This window comes from Bos javanicus, chromosome 22, assembly GCF_032452875.1.
Source record: "Bos javanicus breed banteng chromosome 22, ARS-OSU_banteng_1.0, whole genome shotgun sequence".
Lineage (NCBI taxonomy): Eukaryota > Metazoa > Chordata > Mammalia > Artiodactyla > Bovidae > Bos > Bos javanicus.
The window spans coordinates 39,145,740-39,164,019 of record NC_083889.1 but is presented as its reverse complement, the minus strand read 5'-3'; the positions used below and the strand labels follow the sequence as shown (position 1 = coordinate 39,164,019).

Here is an 18,280-nt window from a genome sequence, read left to right as displayed (position 1 = left end):
GAACTCTTGCTCGTGGCATGTGGGATCTAGTTCCCTGACCAGGGGGTCGAACCTGGGCCCCCTGCACAGGTGCACAGAGTCCTAGCCACTGGCCCACCAGGGAAGTCCCTGCATGCTTTATTTAAATTAATCAGACCAGGATCTTGTACGGACTGTCGTCGCAGTTTCCAGCCTTCCTGGTTTTGTTGCTCAGGCTCCTTTTGTGGGGAGAACTCTTCTACGTCATATGGCTTGCCCCGGCTCCTGACTGATTTTCCCACAAGTGTTGAGAAGAACTAGCTTGGGTGCCCTGAAGGCACCAGTGTGGTTTAGTTTCCTCCTAGAAAGTGTCTGGGTCCTTGGAAGTTTCTGTCTCTCACTCAGTGATCCCGAGACTAGGACAGATTGTATACCTCTTGATGTAGGAAACCAGACCTCACCGAGAACAAGCAGATTTTCAGAGAGGCTGGAGCAAAGGATCCGGGTGTAAGGGGCTGTGTGTCTGGCATGAGTCCTGGTTAATGGCAGAGACACATGATGTTGCAGTGAAGCGTCTATGGTGGTGATTTCCAGTAGATTGGGACCCAGGACCTGCTGTGTTTATGGAACTTGAATTAAATTGGGATTTACCAAGTGCCTTCAGTGTTCCAACGCCTTATTGAAATACAGGTGACACTTGCATTGTTTTGAGTCTGAGCTCTGTGAGAAATGGTAAGGGGGCTTATTGATGGCAACTCCTAGTCGTGATGTAAATGGAGAGACATGATGGATGCTGTAAATCGAGCTCAGACATGGTCATGGGAACATGAAACCCATGTCCCGTTGCAGGAGAGTATATGTAGTTGTGACTCAAAGTCATGTCTCTTCAACAGCAGTTTAGCTAATGCCAGGGCTTCAGAAAATAAAGACAAGTTTTGCGGCCCTATAAAAAAGCAGCTTTCTTTTTACTTTACAACTGTTAGGGGTGCTAGCGCAAAACTCGAAAAACAAAATAGAAAACAACAAGTGTTGCTGAAGATGTGGCAAAACGAAGACTTTTGTGCCCTGTTGAGGGGAATGTAAAATGGTGTAGCCACTTAGGAAACAGTATGGAAGTTCTTAATAAAATTAAACATAGAATTGCCGTATGATCCAGGAATCCTATTCCTGGGTATTTACCCAAAAGGATTGAGAGTTGGGTCTTGAAGAGAGATTTGAACTGTCATGTTCCTAGCAGTGTTATTTATAGTGGCCAAGTTTCCAAGGAATGGAAACAAGCCACATGTCCGATGACTGATGAATAGATAAACAAAATGTGGTATATTCAGAGTGGAATGTCATTCAGCTTTAAAAAGGAAGGAAACCCTGTCACAGGGCTACAACATAGATGAACCTTGAGCCAGTCACAACACACACACACACACACACACACACACACGAGGCCACTTACATGAGTTACCTAGAGTAGTCAGGTCATACAGAAAGTTGAATGGTGAATGGTGGTTGCCAGGGGCTGGGGCTGATGGGAATTGTCATTTCATTGGTACAGAGTTGCAATTTTATAGATGAAAAATAGATTCTTTGAAATCACTTGAGCAACACTGTGATACGGTTAACCCTACTGAGCTGTACTCCTGGAGATGGTAAAGATGGTAACTTTTATGTGTGTTTTAACACTGTTTTTTTTTTTAAGTAGCACCGTAATTCATAGCTGCAGCTGGTTTTGAAGGAGTGGCATTATCCAAACAAACACAGTCTAGTTTTTTGTGACTTAAACCCAGCTATAGATGTTGAGTGTGCAGGTTGTCCTGCTCTCAATCTCCCTTGAAATGTGACCAAATCCACCTTTCCCCAGCCCCTGAGAGTGGCCTGTCGGGATCCAAGCCCCTTTCAGTATTGACCACATAGAGGTTCTTGTCCCGAAGCAGAAGTTGAGCCCTTCCTGCAGGGTAGGAGGCGTCTCCTACGGGTCCATCTGATATTTCCCTGCCTGTAGCATTTATAGTACATTGTACTCCGTTTTTATTTGCTTCTACTGGGATGAGAGCCAAGCCAGTAAAAGGCAAACAGCATTAATTCAGTGATGACATATGCCACTGAAAACTGTTTTTCTTTTCTTTTTTTTTTTTTTTTGAGAAAGCAGAATGGAAGCAGTTTATTCAGATTCTTGTGGATGCTGAAATAAAAGAGGAAGATGATCTGTGGGGAGGTCATTCACCCTCCCCCGCCCTCCACACACAAATGCTCAACAAAGATTATATATTAGCATTTTGCTCTACGTTTCCACTGGAAGATGTTTCTGAAACTAAATCATTCTCTGAGTCCCAGGCCTGCCTGGCCTGACATCTTCTGACCCTCCTAGCAGCCCCTTATCTGCACATCACATCCATGGGAGGAGAAGGGGGCATAAGTCAATACCCGCTTCCCATTTTTATCCTTTTACACAGAACAGCAAGACGCAGCCCTGGAAAGAGTATGAAAGTGTTCTAGGTTCACAAAGGGGAATGGCCCATGCTGTAAAGATGGAGCAACAATCTGACTCACTTCTCATTGGTTGAAAACTAAAATCACTTTCAGGATAAAAGCTGAATTGGGAAAGCTGCCTGGTACAGCCTCTCTCTTGAGTCAAGTTGATGTTTTCAGAATCCTGGTCAGGAGTTTTGTTAAACCATGCTTTTTGCTTTTGATGATAAGGCTTTTACAAAAGCATTATCATGAGATAAGGTGTGCATGCGTGTGCATTCCTGCTGCTTCCTTGCGTCAGAGTGCCATATTGCAGATTGGAATTCGACTGGCCAGAGGGAGCTGGCCACTGGACCCAGGGATAAAGAAAGCAGGTCTTATGTTGTGTTAGGGAGTGGTGAGGACTGTGGCAAACGAGTGAGCCATAGCTTGTCTTAGAGAGTATGCGCCTTGCTTCCAGCTAATGTTTGCCATCTGGAAATTCAGATCTGTGATATGGGAGATTTTGGATAGTTTTTTTGTTTGTTTGTTTAATTTTTGATTTTGATTTTTTGCTGAACTCTATTGTTTATGAAATCTTGGCACCTACCTCTCAATTTAATTAATAATTCCCAGGGGAAGGGGTGCCAACCCACACATCTTTGGGCTGCCAGTTCACACTGCCCATGGCAGGCAGGAATGGCTGGGCTGGTCCTGCTAGTAAGACCAAAGCAACTGGACAGATCAGAGATGGGGGCAAGAAGGTGCCATGTTAACCCAGCAATCTTGTACTTGTCCTGGTGTCAGGGTTCAGGCATCACAAAGAGAGGCAGACTCTCCTGGAGCTGGGCAGCCGGGCTCTGCTAGACCGTTCAGGAGGTAGCTGGGTTACAAGTGAGGCTCTAAATACAAGTGAGCTGCTCCTAACTGTTCACCCACTCAGTCATGTCTGACTCTTTGCAACTTCATAGACTACAGCATGCCAGACCTCCCTCTCCTTCATTGTCTCCCAGAGTTTGCTCAAATTCATGTCCATTGAGTTGGTGATGCCATCCAACCATCTCATCTTGTATCGTTCCCTTCTCCTCCTGCCTTCGATCTTTCCCAGCATCAGGGTACTTTCTACTCCTAACAGTTGGGAGCATCTAATTTTATCAAAGTCAGCAGTGTCGCCTGGTTGAAAGGAAGAGAAGAACCACTGTTCTCTGGACGCAGGTACTGGGCTGAATGCTTGGCTGCTCAGAGCCGTCTTTCTGAGGATGCAACCTTTGCAGTCACACAGCCCTGTGCTCAGAAGGCCCTGTGTTTACATTTATGTTCTGCTGTCACCTCTTGAAACTCTTCAGTAATTTTGAAAAAGAGGCCCCATGATTTCCTTTTGCATCTAGCATAGTCTGCTTTGCATAGGTTATTTTATTTAATTCCCCTAAGTCCCTCCAGAGGTGAGTGTTGTCCTCTTGTTTCCCCTTGATAGAGGAGCGACCAGAGGCTCAGAGACAGTCACTTACCCAAAGTCACAGAGTGAAAAAGGCATGAGGCAGGATTTGTAGTCAGAATTTGCAATCCTGGAGGGCAGGACCTTGGTTTCTCTGAAAAGTCAGTAGTATGGTCTAGTGTTTGGGGCCTTGGCGTGGGGAAGATTGTTGGGAGACCGAGGGTAGGGGAGGATGTGTAGACCCAGCTCAGGTGGCAGGTTATGTGTTCCGAGTTAGTTTCTAGTAGTTGACTGATGGCACTTTCTCCTTTGAGGGCCTGCTGGGCCATACCTTGAGTCAGGCAATAGGACAAGTGTTTCTTCCTAAAGCATGGCAAGAAGCTCTAGTCTTAGGACAGACTTTGAAGTTCTGGCTCTTCTCTGGTGGTCACCTCACAGGCTGCCCCCACTGCCAATGCCCCCAGAACCCACCCGAGGTTCTTGTGATTGCCATGCGTGCCCTCATATATTACAGGGGATTCAGATTCTGCAGACACCTGACGAGTGCTCTGCATCTGCCTGGTGCTATGCTAGGGTGCTGAAGAGGGAGAGGGTGGTGGTGGTGATGATGGTCGTCACAGCTGATAATGTTAAGTAGGTGCTTATGGGTGCCAGGCAGCACGCTAAGGGTTTTATCAAATTAACTCATGTAATTGTCACACCCCCCTCCCACCCCATTGTAGTGGGAAGTATCATTATTTCCACTTACAGATGGCAAAACTGATGCCCAAAGAGCTTAAGTAACTCCCCAAGTGTTGCATGACTAGGAAGAGACAGAGCTTTATTACTGTTCTATACGGAGACCATCGGCCTGCTCTGCGGGACCGTACAGTAAGAAATAAGAGAGCGCTTGAACTTACATGTGCCGTAAGAAAAGTGCATGATGACAATCACCATAGCGAAGATTAGAGGATTTATTTAGTTTTTGCTCAATGCCAGGCACACCTCTAAGCACTCTGCTTGTGTCTTGAGTTTTCCCGCCACATCAGGGAAATAGGTTCTTGTCTCCCCATTTTATAGATGAAGAACTCCAGGCCCCAAGTGATGCCAGTTATCAATTACAGGTCATGTAGAAAGTGGCAGAGCCAGGGTTCAAACCTGTAATCTCTACTGCACCTTCCAGAGAGCACAGACCGAGGGTTTCGGGAGGCTTCACAGAGGAGGTGATCCCTGCACCTGAGCCAGGACTGAGGGATCAGGAGGAGCTTCCAGGGATAGGATGGAGCAGTGCTCCCGGACAGTGAGCTCAGCAGGGTCAGAGGTTGAAAGGTGGGATCATGGCCCAGCTGGTCACTGGATGGGTGGATGTGGCTGGATCCCATTGCAGCAGAGATGGGTAGCAGGAGACGATGGGGTGGGGGAGGCCACTCATGGAGGACCATGCTGTCACCAGGGGCAGGGCAGGATTCCTCAGGAGGAGATGCGCATGACTGAGTGGCCATGGAGTGACATTCCAGGCTCCTGGTACCATGAAGACAAAGCGGGACTCTGAGTTTTAACATGCAGTCAGCTTTGTTGTGCCGAGTGGAAACCCAGCAGCACTCCTATTTTTGCCTGGCTTTTACGTAAATGACCTAGGCAGATCGCGCTGCCTGCCGTTAGTCCAGGCGGAGACCAAACTGCTGTCAAAATAATCCTTAGATTTTTCTCTTTCACTGCCAGCTGTTGCTGGTCTGAGTTCTCTTCCACAAATGCCACCATTCAAGGGGCTGTCTTGAGAGGGACTTCAGATATGTTTACTCCTTCAGCCTCTCAAAAAAAAAAAAAAGTGCTCACACAGGCGTGATGAAATGTTAGAAACAGCTCAGTTGTGAAATCTGAGGGAGTTTGGGGCGAGGGTCATTCTCAGTGGTTTGAGGATGAGCAGGATGTGAACTTTGCCTTCTGCCTCCTCCCCGCCCCTGCCTAACCATGCAGTGGCCCAGACAGGAAGCCTCTTCTGTGAGAAGGAAAGGAAAGAAATAAGACACTGGGTATGCCCGGGCTTCCCGGGGTGGAAAGTGAGTTCCCTGGTTGTAAGGCGTTTATGTCAGCCCTCCTGCCATATTTTCCATTAAGGGCACCATCCTGGCTTTGAGAGTCTGCACCACCAGCCACATAATTACCTGGCTGGGCTGCCCCCTGCTGGAGCCCTGCAAAATTCTCATTTGCAACTCGGATTCTTTCTGCAGCCGGTGACCAGAGCTTTGCAAAGAAAGCATGGTATAGAAGGAGAGATTGTACATCTGACACTTGTCTGCCTCAGCTTACAATCTTGCAAGACATGTCCTGTGGCCTAAAACCGGTTCCCTTAATCCAGCCTACAAACCCTGGCTGATGGGGCCTCCAACTCCATTTTGGAGCCCTGCTTCATCCTCATACCCCCTCTGCTTCAGTGCTCTCTCTCCAGAACACATCCATGCTTGCCTTTGACCTGGCTAACTCGCCTTCATCCTTCAGCTGCCATCTGAACATCAGAAAGCCCCCCCAGAATCCCTGGGCTGAGACCACTGTTCCCCTGGACCCCGTGTGCTGCCGTGGCATCACTTTCATTTATTCCAATTGCTTGTTCATGCATCTGCTCCTCTCCCTTTAAATTCCCACCCCACAGACACAGAGTTCCCGTCTGATGTCTTCTTGCCTCCACATCCCGTCTCAGCATGCCTGGCACGCAGTTGGGACTTGTCAGGTAGATGCTAACAGAAGCCTCTGGGACATGGTATCACGAGAAATGGGCTAGCATGGTTAGGGAGGCTCTTTATAAACCTCCTGTGCCCTGCTGAGGTTTTTCATCAGTGTGTGTGCCTCTGTCTCGTCACCTGTGAGCTGGGCATGCATCTGGTTCCGCCTGTGCATGAAACAGAGGAGGGGATCAGGGTCAACTGCATTTGAGGAAACCCAGTAAAAAGGCTGTAACCCATTTCTTCCTCACTCCAGGTCTTGCCTCTTTAATAATCTGCTCCCAGGGCCAATTATCTCTTTCCTGCTCAGCCCACCTCCTCTCTCCTGGAAACCCAGCCTGATTAGCCCTTCACGTAGTCCATCCAGCTCGGGTGCTCGGGGCTGGCTGAACGCTGGCCTCATTTCTGCAGAGCAGGAGGAATCCTCGCTGAGCCCTACAGCCAGCGGTGGAGGTGTCTGTGGGCTTCTCCCTGCCATCAGGGAACCTTTGCTTTCTCACCACGTGCTTCTCCTGACCGTCTCTGTGCTCCTGGGCTCTTCCCAACCCCACGCCGCCCTCAGCTTCCTGTGGACCACCTGGAGATTTCCAGGCATCGACCCCACTGTTCATAGACTAGGTTCTCACCTGAGTCTGCTGGGAGCTTGTGAAGATCCTTGGGACCTGAGAGAGAGGAGGAGGAGCTGCTGGGGTAAGAGGTGCTAGCCGACCCGAGAGAATCCTCGACTGTTCCGCAAGCTTCCCCTCTTAACCCCCAGGCTGGCTACTGTTGAGTGGCCGATGTGTGCTGGGAGCAGAGAGAGATGTGGCTGCCTCTCTGAGAGCCTTTAGAAGGATGGGGTGAGGGGGCAGGCGGGAAATGGGATCAAAGGAAAAGCTGTTGAACCAGATTTGAGGGAAAATGGGTTCTCTGGGGATCTGGGTGGTGGGAGCTGATGGGCGGAGGAATCTGGGTACTTCTGCAGGGCTGTGCTTGAGTCCTGCTCCTTCCCCTTGGCCGGGAGACTGGGGGATCCACTCGTGAACAGTTGTCCCACCAGGACTGTTAGGGAAGGTGGTTTCCCACAGCAGGACTAGAGGAGGGGGTAATGGATACTGCTGCTGCTGCTGCTGCTAAGTAGCTTCAGTCGTGTCTGACTCTGTACGAAGAAATATACACCCGATCAGTCACAGACAGTTGTCTTAGTAAAACCCATCTTTCCCTCCCTCCCTCCTGCCCTGGCAAACCTGCCAGGCTCCCCTGTCCATTTTCCAGAAGCGGGCTCCGTGCTCGTTTCAGACCCGAGCACATTTCTTCAGTATATCCAGAGGCCACTCAGGGTCAGTAGTGTTCTCAGAACGAGGCTGGGTCTCTGGCATCAGTTCAAGGCTTTTCAAAAACATCTTGATCTCTTATCTTCAAACCCATCCCACTGGTGACTATGGGGTGCATCCTGCAGAACAGGCCCCGCTTGGCTTGGGACTCCCCAGGAAACGGCGAGGACAGTGGTTTGCCCCTCATCACCGGGCAGCCCCGTTCTCCAGAAACCACCCAAAAGTGGGGCAGAGTTCTCTGGCACACTCAGGCTCCCCTGGCTCCTGCGCTCGGCTCGCCTCTGCCCTCTAACTGGCACGGTTTCTCTTTGCAGCAGAGAAGAACACCTCTGGGATGATAAGCCGGCCTTCCCCAGGGAGGATGGAGTGGATCATCCCTCTGATTGTGGTGTCAGCCTTGACCTTCGTGTGCCTCATCCTTCTCATTGCTGTGCTCGTTTACTGGAGGTGAGTCGCCAGGCAGCCCTGGCGTGCGGCTCGGGTTCCGTTGTCAGCACGTGCCCAGTAAAGGGGGCTTACGCAAGGGGAGGGCACGCCCACGGCCTCTTCACTTAGAAAGGTAAGGTGGCTGCGGTACTTCTTGTGTTACCATCTGGGAGACCCGCTTTATCTGCAAGCAACTGGAGATACAGAGCCACTGTTGAGATTAAAGCACCCATGATGAGCTCCTAGAATTCAGTGCCAGAGAGGCTTTTGCTCAAAAATCAGGGAGATGGCGAGTTCAAGTACCAGCTCTGCTACTTGGTGGCTACAATTCCCATTTCTCACTTTGAGCTTTAGTTTCTGAACCTGCAAAATGAGTTAATAAGTTTCCGAGCTTTCCCAGTTTCTCTGAGACCATGCTCCACTTTGTCAGAACCACATAATAGCTCCTCTTGACCTTAAAATTTTCTTCATAGCCTTTTACTGAAAATTCAGTGATAGAACATTTATCATATTCTGTGGCATTTAATACACATAAGATAAAGATGGCTGATGGTAAGTCATCCTTATACTAGGATCATCCTTGAACTGGTTCTCACTGCTTCCCGAGGGAAGCCTATTTGAAGCTTCTATTTAAAAGTTGTCTTTTTCAGCTCCACACTGTCAGCCAGTTTAACTGAGTGAGATAGGCTGGCCCACTTGGTTGCCCTGGCAGGCTTCACCTCTCAAACTGATGTAGGAAGCTTCTGCCCTTTAACAAGCTTCATCAGTAATGAACAGGCGTCATGTTTCCCTCCCTTCTTTCCATTCATTCAATGAATTTTGAGCCCCTGTTGTGTGCCACTCTCCTCTCATGGAGCTCACATTTTAGGAGAGGAGACAGGGAATAAATAAAGCAAACAAGATGATATTAAGTGTACAATGAAAAAAGTCAGTCTGGAAGGTGGAGGGGAATGCTGAGGCTTTAGGGTGAATGGTCACAGTGGTCAGAGTGGTGGTGGTGGTTGTTGCTTGGTTGCTAGGTCATCTCTGACTCGTTGCGAGCCCATGACTGTAACCCTCCAGGCTCCTCTGTCCATGGGATTTCCCAGGCAAGAATACTGGAGTGGGTTGCACTTTTCCTTCTCCAGGGGATCTTCCCAACCCAGGGATCAAACCTTTATCTCCTCTTGGCAGGCGGGTTCTTTACCACTGAGCCACCTGGGAAGCCCTCAGAGTGGTTAAAGAAGGCCTACCTGGTAAGGGGTATTTGTCCAAAGGAGTCAAAAGGGCTCCATCTGGGGCAGGTTCCAAGCAGAGGAAATTGCATGTGTAAAGGCTCTGAGGCAGGAATGTTCCTGCTGTGTTCCAGGAAGAGCCAAGAGCTGTGGCTGGAGCAGGTGAGTATGGGGGAGAGAGTGTAGGAAAGGGTATCAGGAAGAAACAGGATAAAGGGGAGTTGGCTCATGTACAGCTTTGTGAACACTCCAGACCACTGGAACACATTGCCTTTTACCATGACAGAAGGAGTGTTTGGTAGAGAAGTGTTGTGATCAGGATTCCTTGGCTGTGTTGCAAAGAACACTGAAAAGGAGCCGGGGCAGAGGCAGAGAGACCAGCTAGCAGACTGTGGACTTGTCCAAGAAGGAGTGATGCTGGCTCGGATGAGGGCAGCCATGCAGGTTGTGTCCTGATGGACTGTAGATACATCCTGAAGGTGGGATCAACACAGTCTGTGAACACATGGTGTCCCTGGGTCTGTTCTCAATTGGAAAGGTCAAGGGAATAAGGAAGGGTTCATCTGAGAGCTTCAGCTGGTGTCTAAGGGTAACCGTGGTGCTGTTCGTGCTATAGACCAGCTAGGTGATAGCTGACGTTGTGTTTCAGGGTGAGCCTAGGAACACTAGACTCATGTCCCTGTCACCCTTTCTTCGGGACATATTGGTTTTCAAACAGATATTGTCTGGAGCCCACTGATTGGTACATCGGAGGCTGCCTAACATGGGTTAAACTGAGCAACTGGAGGTAACGAAAGGTCTGCACGCCCTCCTCTTTTCTCTGCTTGGTGCTGTGTGGTTTTAGTTGCAGACTCTCCGCAGGAAGGAGCAGAGAGGACCCACTGCTGCCCCAGGCTTGGTAACCCTACCAGCTTCAGTGTGAAAAAGTTCCTGTTCCCAGTAGTTCTAGCACAAACCTCAGTGTTATTTCTGCTTGGCCCACCTTGGTTCTCTGCCTCCCTGATAAGGGTCAGGCTGGCCACTGAGGACCATGGCTATTTGGTCAAGCAGATGTGGATACCAGGCTGACCAGACAGACATGTTGATAGCAAGCTGCTTACAGGAAGGGGCTGTGCAGTGTCATCAAGAGAGCTTTTACGGTCCTTCCATTCAAGATGTATTTCCCCATGAGAAATTCATACTGTGTATACTTTTGAAAAATTCAGTGAGTCTGAATTGCATTCGTATTGAATAATATATTATTATTTCACGTTTAAAGTATGTTTATAATGTTTTGTACATGTTATTTACATGTTAGTTAGTTACTATTAGTTGCTCAGTCGCATCCAACTCTTTGTGACCCCATGGACTATAGCCTGCCAGTTTCCCCTCTCCGTGGGATTCTCCAGGAAAGAATACTGAAGACAGTTATCGTTCCCTTCTTCAGGGGATCTTCCTGACCCAGGGATCAAACCCAGGTCTCCTGCACTGCAGGCAGATTCTTTATCATCTGAGCCACTAGAGAAGCTGATAAACATACTATCTGTGTATATTCAAAGCTTGGTTTAAAGTAACGAGAGGTTTGCACCTCCTTCAGTAGGTACTGCCTATGAGTCGACGTGTTTCTTGTTGTTTTGGAGGGCGTTTTTTTGTTTTTTGTTGTTTTTTTAACAATGTTATTTATTTACTTTTGGCTGTGCTGGGTCTTTGCTGCTGTGTGGGCATTTCTTTTGTTGCAGCTGCTGGGGGTCACTCTCCAGTTGCAGTTCAGAGGCTTCTCTTATGGAGCACAAGCTCTAGAGCACGCAGGCTTCAGTGGTTGCAGCACATGGACTGAGTCGTGGTTCCCAGGCTCTAGAGCACTGGCTCAGTAGTTGGGGTGCACGGGCTTAGTTGCTCCGCAGCACGTGGGATCTTCCCAGATCAGGGATCAGACCCGTTGTCCTGCACTGACAGGCAGATCCTTTACCACTGAACCACCAGGGAAGCCCTGCCTGTGAGTTTTTACCAAACTCCTAACATGCCAGTACACAGGAATGAGTGCCAAGGAGAAACTTCTTTCAGAACAAAGTGAAATTGAATTAGCATCAGGACAGATGAGTTGACCAAACATGAGAACACCTAGAGGGAACAAGGATCTTTTTTTTTTCTTTTTTCAAATTTTTTTTTCTTTATTATTAACGTGAAAGAGAGATGTGTTGGGAGAGTACACAGAGAAAATGCATACGTGCTGAAGGGAACGGGTGTTCCCCTCTAGCGATGTGGTTTTGAAGCTAAAACAATAGTGCTCCTCTCCTGCCTTTGAGGCACCGTGAGAGCAGATGGTTGGCAAGCAGCCTTCACATAAGTAGAGCACGCAAGCAGATCAGAACCTCCTGGAGTGTTTCCTCAGGTGACAGGCCTGACGCTGAGGTTTCAAACCAACTCTCCATGGTGGCGGTTTCCATAACCGAGGACTGAGTGTTTGCAGCTATTGCTGTGGTTTCTGCGTGTTCACTGAGGCTGAACTGCATGGCCCAGAAGTGTAACCCTTCACTCCCATTGGCCAGACATGGTCACACAGCCCCAAGGACATGGGAGAAGTGGGAGCGTACGCTGGTATTCATGGAGCACCACCAGAAGTGTCCTCAAATGTTGGCATTATTGGGTTGAGTATTATTGGGTTTCTTGAAAAGGACACCTTTGGAGGCCAAATACTAGTTTTGTTACGTTTGGCTAAAACTGAAAAATAGAGGATGGGAAGCCCAGGTGGCTCAGTGGTAAAGAGCCCACGTGCAGCGCAGGAGACACGGGAGATGTCAGTTCCATCCCTGGGTCGGGAAGATCCCCTGGAGAAGGAGACAGCTTCCCACTCTAGTATTCTTGCCTGAGAAATCCCATGGACAGAGGAGCCTGTTGGGCATGGAGTCTCAAAGAGTCAGACCACAACTTAGTGACTAAACCAGCAAAAAGTACAGGTGGAGACCTCATATATTTTTGTCCACTGGAAGGTGTACAGAGGTCCATTGGGGACTATCTGAGCAGTATTTTTACAGGTATCAACATGGGTTTGTGGGAGAAATTTGTTTTGAAACATGGTTGGCTGAGATGTTACTAGTAGCGCTCTCTCAAATTCTCCTTGCCAGGGTCCGCCTTGAAGAGATGTAGTCAAATCCCTAACAACGCAAAAGTTGCTGCAAAGCTAGAAATAAGCATGCAGGGCATTTGGGGACAAGGAATAGAGTGGTGGGGCGGCTAATAAGGATAAACTCGAGGAAAATCGTGCCTCCTTTTACAAGCGGTGCCCTGTGTGTGCCTTTTAAATAGTGCAGCCCATGTCAGCGTGCGACGCTGCAGAGCTGTAGTCGTTGCTGTTGAGATGAGGGAGGAGAAATCAATTCCGTACTTTTTAAAGTGTGCCATTTTGGTGCTGTTCCTCCAGACAGTAACAAAATGCACCTCTTGAATGACTACAAAGTACATTCCGAGAGCTCTAGCCCCCGTCTCACCAAGACAAGCTGTTTATATGGCACTAATGTGCTGGCGTTCCTGAAAAGATTGGGAGCAGCCAGCTGCTGCCACTCAGAAACAAGAGGAAATTTTGGAGAAGGTTTCTTTGCGATTTGCATCCCTTAAGGCTGATGCTGGGGAAAGAGCTGTACACAGGACTTTATGCTAGGGCACACACGTTGTTTGTTTATTACCTTATTCCATGGAATAGCTTAATACCGTGTAAGTTAAGACATTAGCGTCCACTTAGAAGGACCACGAGGGAAGTCCCTACAGTTGACCTTTGAACAACGCAGGATTAGGAAGATATTTTTTTTTTCCTGTAACCTTGAGGAAAATTGCTTTGAAGGTAGCTCTTCTCTCTCTGATGAGCAAAGAAAGTCTGACCCCTGAAATGGCTTCATACATCTTAAGGTCTAAACAGCCAAGTGTCTTACTGAATATTCAGCAAATCACACATGTGCTATGTGGATTGCGTTGCCACCTAATTAAACATTCAAATCCTAGGAATTATTACATCCATTTTGCAGATCAGAAAACTGAGGCTTGGTAATATCACAAGTGAGAGCATTCATCTCCTGGATTTGAACGCAGCCAATGTGACTTCAGGTGGCACAGTGGTAAAGAATCTGCCTGCCAACGCAGAAGATGCAAGAGATACAGGTTCAATCCCTAGTCGGGAAGATCCCCTGCAGTAGGAAATGGCAACCCACTTCCGTCTTCTTGCCTGGAGAATCCCACAGACAGAGGAGCCTGGAGGGCTACAGTCCATGGGGCCTTCATTGCCCACTATGTGAATCGTTACATTATTTTGCCTAGATGAGGAGTAGCTTGTCTGGAGGCATTCTCTTCCTTCCACAGTCTGTTTTTATAGCTCATTTGCTTGTTGAAAAGATCTGAGAAGATCTTATGATTTGGGTCTGCCAAAGTCGCAAAGGAGAAAACTTGAGGACCGGCTCTATTTTCAGGTGTTTAAGAAGCAGAATAGATTATGATGCTGAGTAATACCACCTTCCTGTCCCATTCTTAGTCCCAGCTAATCAGTGCTATCTTACCTTGATGACAAATTGAGCGTCTCATTGACCATAATTGTAGCTTGGGAGAGAACTTTCCAGAAGTGTAAAACAGCTTTTCTTCTCAGATTCAGAGAGAACTGAGCTAAGTACAGAGACTCCGAAACAGCAAACCAGAAAGTCTTAAGTGAGAATTGTGAAAAGTAACCCCCGTTGGTTGAAGTTTGGTAGTAGAAGGATTTCACTTTCTGGTCTGAGAAATCCACATCCCTCTTGAGCACACAACTGAGCCGTCTGTAAATTCCACGGCACATCAGTCCACATAAGTTTAGCTTCATAGGCAGGTGGAGAAAGGTCTCTCTTTTTACTCTCATCTTTAGACTCCCAGCAGTTTTGCCCTCTGTCGGTGCCTCCTCATTTAGAATGCTGTTCGTGAAAGCAAGTGTGTTTTGTTGACACTGCAATTTTTCTCTCTCCTAGATGTTCAGGGGGAGACAGTGTAATAAATAAGAAGGGACATAAACCGCAAATGTGTGCAGGGTTTGAGTTGGCATGACAGAGGCTCTGGCAAACAGACAGATGCACATGAGATCAAGTGTGGGCATATGCCGACATCCTTCTTGCTGGAGGAACGGTTGACCACGTGTGCCTAGCAGAGCTCGGGTCCCTCCTGGATTCCACAGTAGCAGCAGTGACGTTCAGAGCACTGTGAGCCGTGTGCAGGCTCTCCGCCCATCTGCTCTAGCAGCGGGTGCTTCCAAGCCTGCTCTCCAATCACTGGATTTGGCTTAGACATTTGTCTCCCACCCCCATCCCAGGAAGGTCACAGAGGAGCTGGGGCAATAGCAATGATTCCTCCCGTGTATGACTATGAACAAGCTAGCGAGGAGGAAGCATGATAATAATGTCACGATAATAATAATATTATTATTATTAAATAATAATAAGCACAATAATAATAAGTCACAGCAGCCAATAGTGGTGAATTAGCACAAAGCAAAGTGGCCTGACTTAATCCTCACAGCAGCCACAGGTGTTGGGGACTGTTCCTTCCTTCCCATTGAAGGAAACAGTGTCCACAAAGGGAATGGACTTGCCTAGAATCACAAGCTAGTACCTTTGAGAAGTGCAATTGACCTTGTTTTATTTTTTTGGCTGTGCCATGCAGCATGTGAATTCTTAGTTCCCTGACCAGGGATTGAACCCATGCTCCCTGAGGGGGAAGTGTGGCTGGAGTCTTAACCACTGGACCACGAGGGAAGTCCCTACAGTTGACCTCTGAACAACGCAGGTTTGAACTGCAAGGATCGACTTTGAGTTTTTTCTAGTAGTCAACACTGCAGGACTATGCAGTCTGGTGTTTGGTTGAATCCAGGGAATCACAGATGTCGAGGAACTGTGGATACAGAGGGCCAAGTGCATTGCATGCAGATTTTTGACTGTGCAAAATGTTGGCACCCTTATCTCCATGTTCAAGGGTCAGCTGTACTCAAACCTAGGCCTTTGTTTTGTTTTGTTCACCTAAAAGACCCTTTATAGGTGGTTCACGTATTCCTTCCTCCCTTCATTTATTCGAAAACATTTCTTAAACATCTAGTTTGTGTCAGGCACTGGAGATATGGTGAGAAGATAGAAGTCCTGTCTCAAGGAGTGTGTAAGGGGTCTTCCCTCGTGGCTCTGTGCTAAGGAATCCGCCTGCCAATGCAGGAGACACAGGTTTGATCCTTAGTCAAAGAAGATCCCACATGCCTTGGAGCAACTAAGCCCATGCACCACAGTTATTGAGCCTGTGCTCAATAAATAAAGTTATTGAGCCCAGGAACCCCAACTACTGAGTGGGTTGGGATGGGAACCCCAACCCCGTGTCTTGCAGCTACTGAGGCCCACATGCCCTAGGCCCTTGCTCTGAAGCAAGAGAAGCCACTGCAATAAGAAACCTGCACACCACAGCTAGAATACAGCTCCAGCTTGCTGCAACTAAAGAAAAAGCCCACGTAGCAACAGAGACACCCAGCACAGCGAAAAATAAATAAATAGTTACATTAAAAAAAAAAAAGTGCGTAGGTTAACAGAATAGATGAGCAGGTAGAAAACAGTTGTCCCAAGTAGAGGTTACAAACTGGTGCCCTGTTTTACTGTTTTTGTGTAGCTGACCTCTTGTTTTTAGAAACGAGAATTACTTTGAAAATGGGAAGAGTTTGCCTAAAACTCCCACTGTCTGGATTCTCATGAGAAACACTGAGGTGTGAGATCACTGTTCTCATACTCTCTCATGGCACTGGTGGGCTGCACAGACCTGACCGTGGCCCCCTGCTCACCAGTCTGCCCATCTCTGCCCTGCCCTCGTACGTGCATTCCCAAGGCCAGTGGTGATGAAAGGAAACTGTGCTCCCGGAGGTACTTGCCCATCGTCAGAGCTGGGCAGAAGGGAGTCAGGGAAGGCTTCTTGGAGGAGATGGTTGGCTCTGATTTTCATAGAACTGAGAAGGATAGATGTTCAGAGTGGAGGAAAATCTGTGTGAGCTGATAGAGCAGCATGTGTTCTTGTTGTATTTGGTACTCCTTGGGGAAAAACACACTTCCTCGTTGTAAAAATAAAGTCCACTTTGATGGGCAGCCTCAGATTCTTTTTAAGGGAATCTGGGGCATGTACAAAGGCACTGGGTCAGTCTGAGCTGCTCTTCTGCATCTCAGGTGAGGGAGGGAATGAGGATCAAAGGATAGGTTTCGTGCAACTTTTCTCAAGTCTGGAAAAAGCCAAGCTTCCAAGTCATAATTTTTGATGGCTTTGTGTGATCACCTTTATCATTTTCGAAACAAACTGCCCTCAGGGCCACCTGTATTCCAAGCATCATTTTCTTCTTTTATAATCTGGTAACTGCTCATGTCACTCATCTCTGTCCAAAACACGGACCTGTAGCCATAGTTCAAGAAGGTTTTAATGTAATCATTAGGAATAATTGTTGCAATGCAGCTCTTCAAAGCCTGACAGTGTGTGGAGCCAATCGGGAGAAGAAAGTGCATTTCCTGATGCTAAAACGTGGCTTGGCTCTGACGATTTTTTTCTAATGACTCAGTGGTGTCTTGCTCTGAGATGCTAAAAGGCATGGGGATAGGGAGCCTTTAGAGACCCCAGCTGTTCCTGAGGATAGTCACCTTTTTTTTTTTTTTTTCTTTCTTTTCTCTGGACAGCTGTGTGCAGGGGAATCTGGGTCACGTGGCAGATCCCAGGCAACTTTTTGCTCAATAACTGTTTCCCAAGTGGCTACTCAGGGCCCTTTCAGAATTCAGGAGACCCATCCGTTGTCATAGTAACCGGCCCCCCTGCTGTCAAGTTGGCCCTGAGATGCCAGCTGAAGCTCTTGGAGCCAGGGAACACATAGTCACTTAGACAAAAGCAGGGAGAGACTCGCTGCTAAAGATTGCCATTTATGCACTGTGATACTTAAGAGACAGGACTGATTCTGTGAAGAAGTGCATGGATCCATTTTTCAACCACGTTGGCTTTGCAGGAAAGGGAAACTGCTAGACATACTCAGTGTCTGCTACATCACCGGTGCCTTTCTTTGGATTTCTCAGAATGAAGAGTCCTCCCTCCCAGGGTTGATGAGGTCTGTCTTGTCGGGTTTCTCAGGTAGCCCCCTCGATTATTTAGGATATTAGTTTTGTAGCATTTGCTTCTCAGCGGAGTGTTGTCAGTTTACAGGGTGGGAGTTTGAAGCGCCTGCGATTGTGTGTGAGGAGAAACTGCGGAGATAGCCGGCTCGGCTCCAAAATTCCTGAAAGAGTGAGTCTGGCAGAATTCAGAGTAGGGCTAAGGGTTGAGAAGAAGTCTAAATATTTTAGGAAGCTGCAAATTTCAAGTTCTTATGAAAATTTGCAAAAACACTCCCAACACACTCGTGATTGCCTGGGATTAATGTTGGTAGCCGCGCTGCGTGTGTGAGAGAGAGGGTTTGAGGACAGTTGTTGCAATTCCACAGTGTGCTCAATAGAGGGAGACAAGAAGTTCTGGATTATAGCACCTTCCCCCCTCCACTGCTTTTTAGTCATTTCCCCAAGTTTTGACTTAGCCCTTATTTGGTTTCAGCACCAAGCACTTTTACCCACCCTCGAGGCTATTAATTATCAACATAAAGGAAATCTTGTATTGATGGAGAAGAAAAAACCAACAGTTACGCATTAGAGAAAGTCCATTCTGAGAAGCAGGAAGCCACCAAGACAATCAGAAGTTCACAAGTGTTCTTTGAAATCATGTCCTGAATGCAGAGTTCTGCATGAGATTAAGAAGAACTTCCAAAAAGGAGAATGT

General features: G+C 47.7%; 1 protein-coding gene across 3 annotated transcripts in view; it reads left to right on the top strand.

Annotated features, from left to right (window-relative positions):
- PTPRG (protein tyrosine phosphatase receptor type G) overlaps positions 1 to 18,280 on the top strand; it is a 777,275-nt gene that overhangs the window by 678,286 nt on the left and 80,709 nt on the right. For 2 of the 3 annotated variants that reach the window (XM_061396519.1, XM_061396517.1), the window contains exon 13: positions 8,162 to 8,294. In XM_061396519.1, coding sequence (XP_061252503.1) covers positions 8,162 to 8,294 — 133 coding nt within the window. The remainder of the gene's footprint in view (positions 1 to 8,161; positions 8,295 to 18,280) is intronic. The other variant, XM_061396518.1, reaches the window with a different exon arrangement.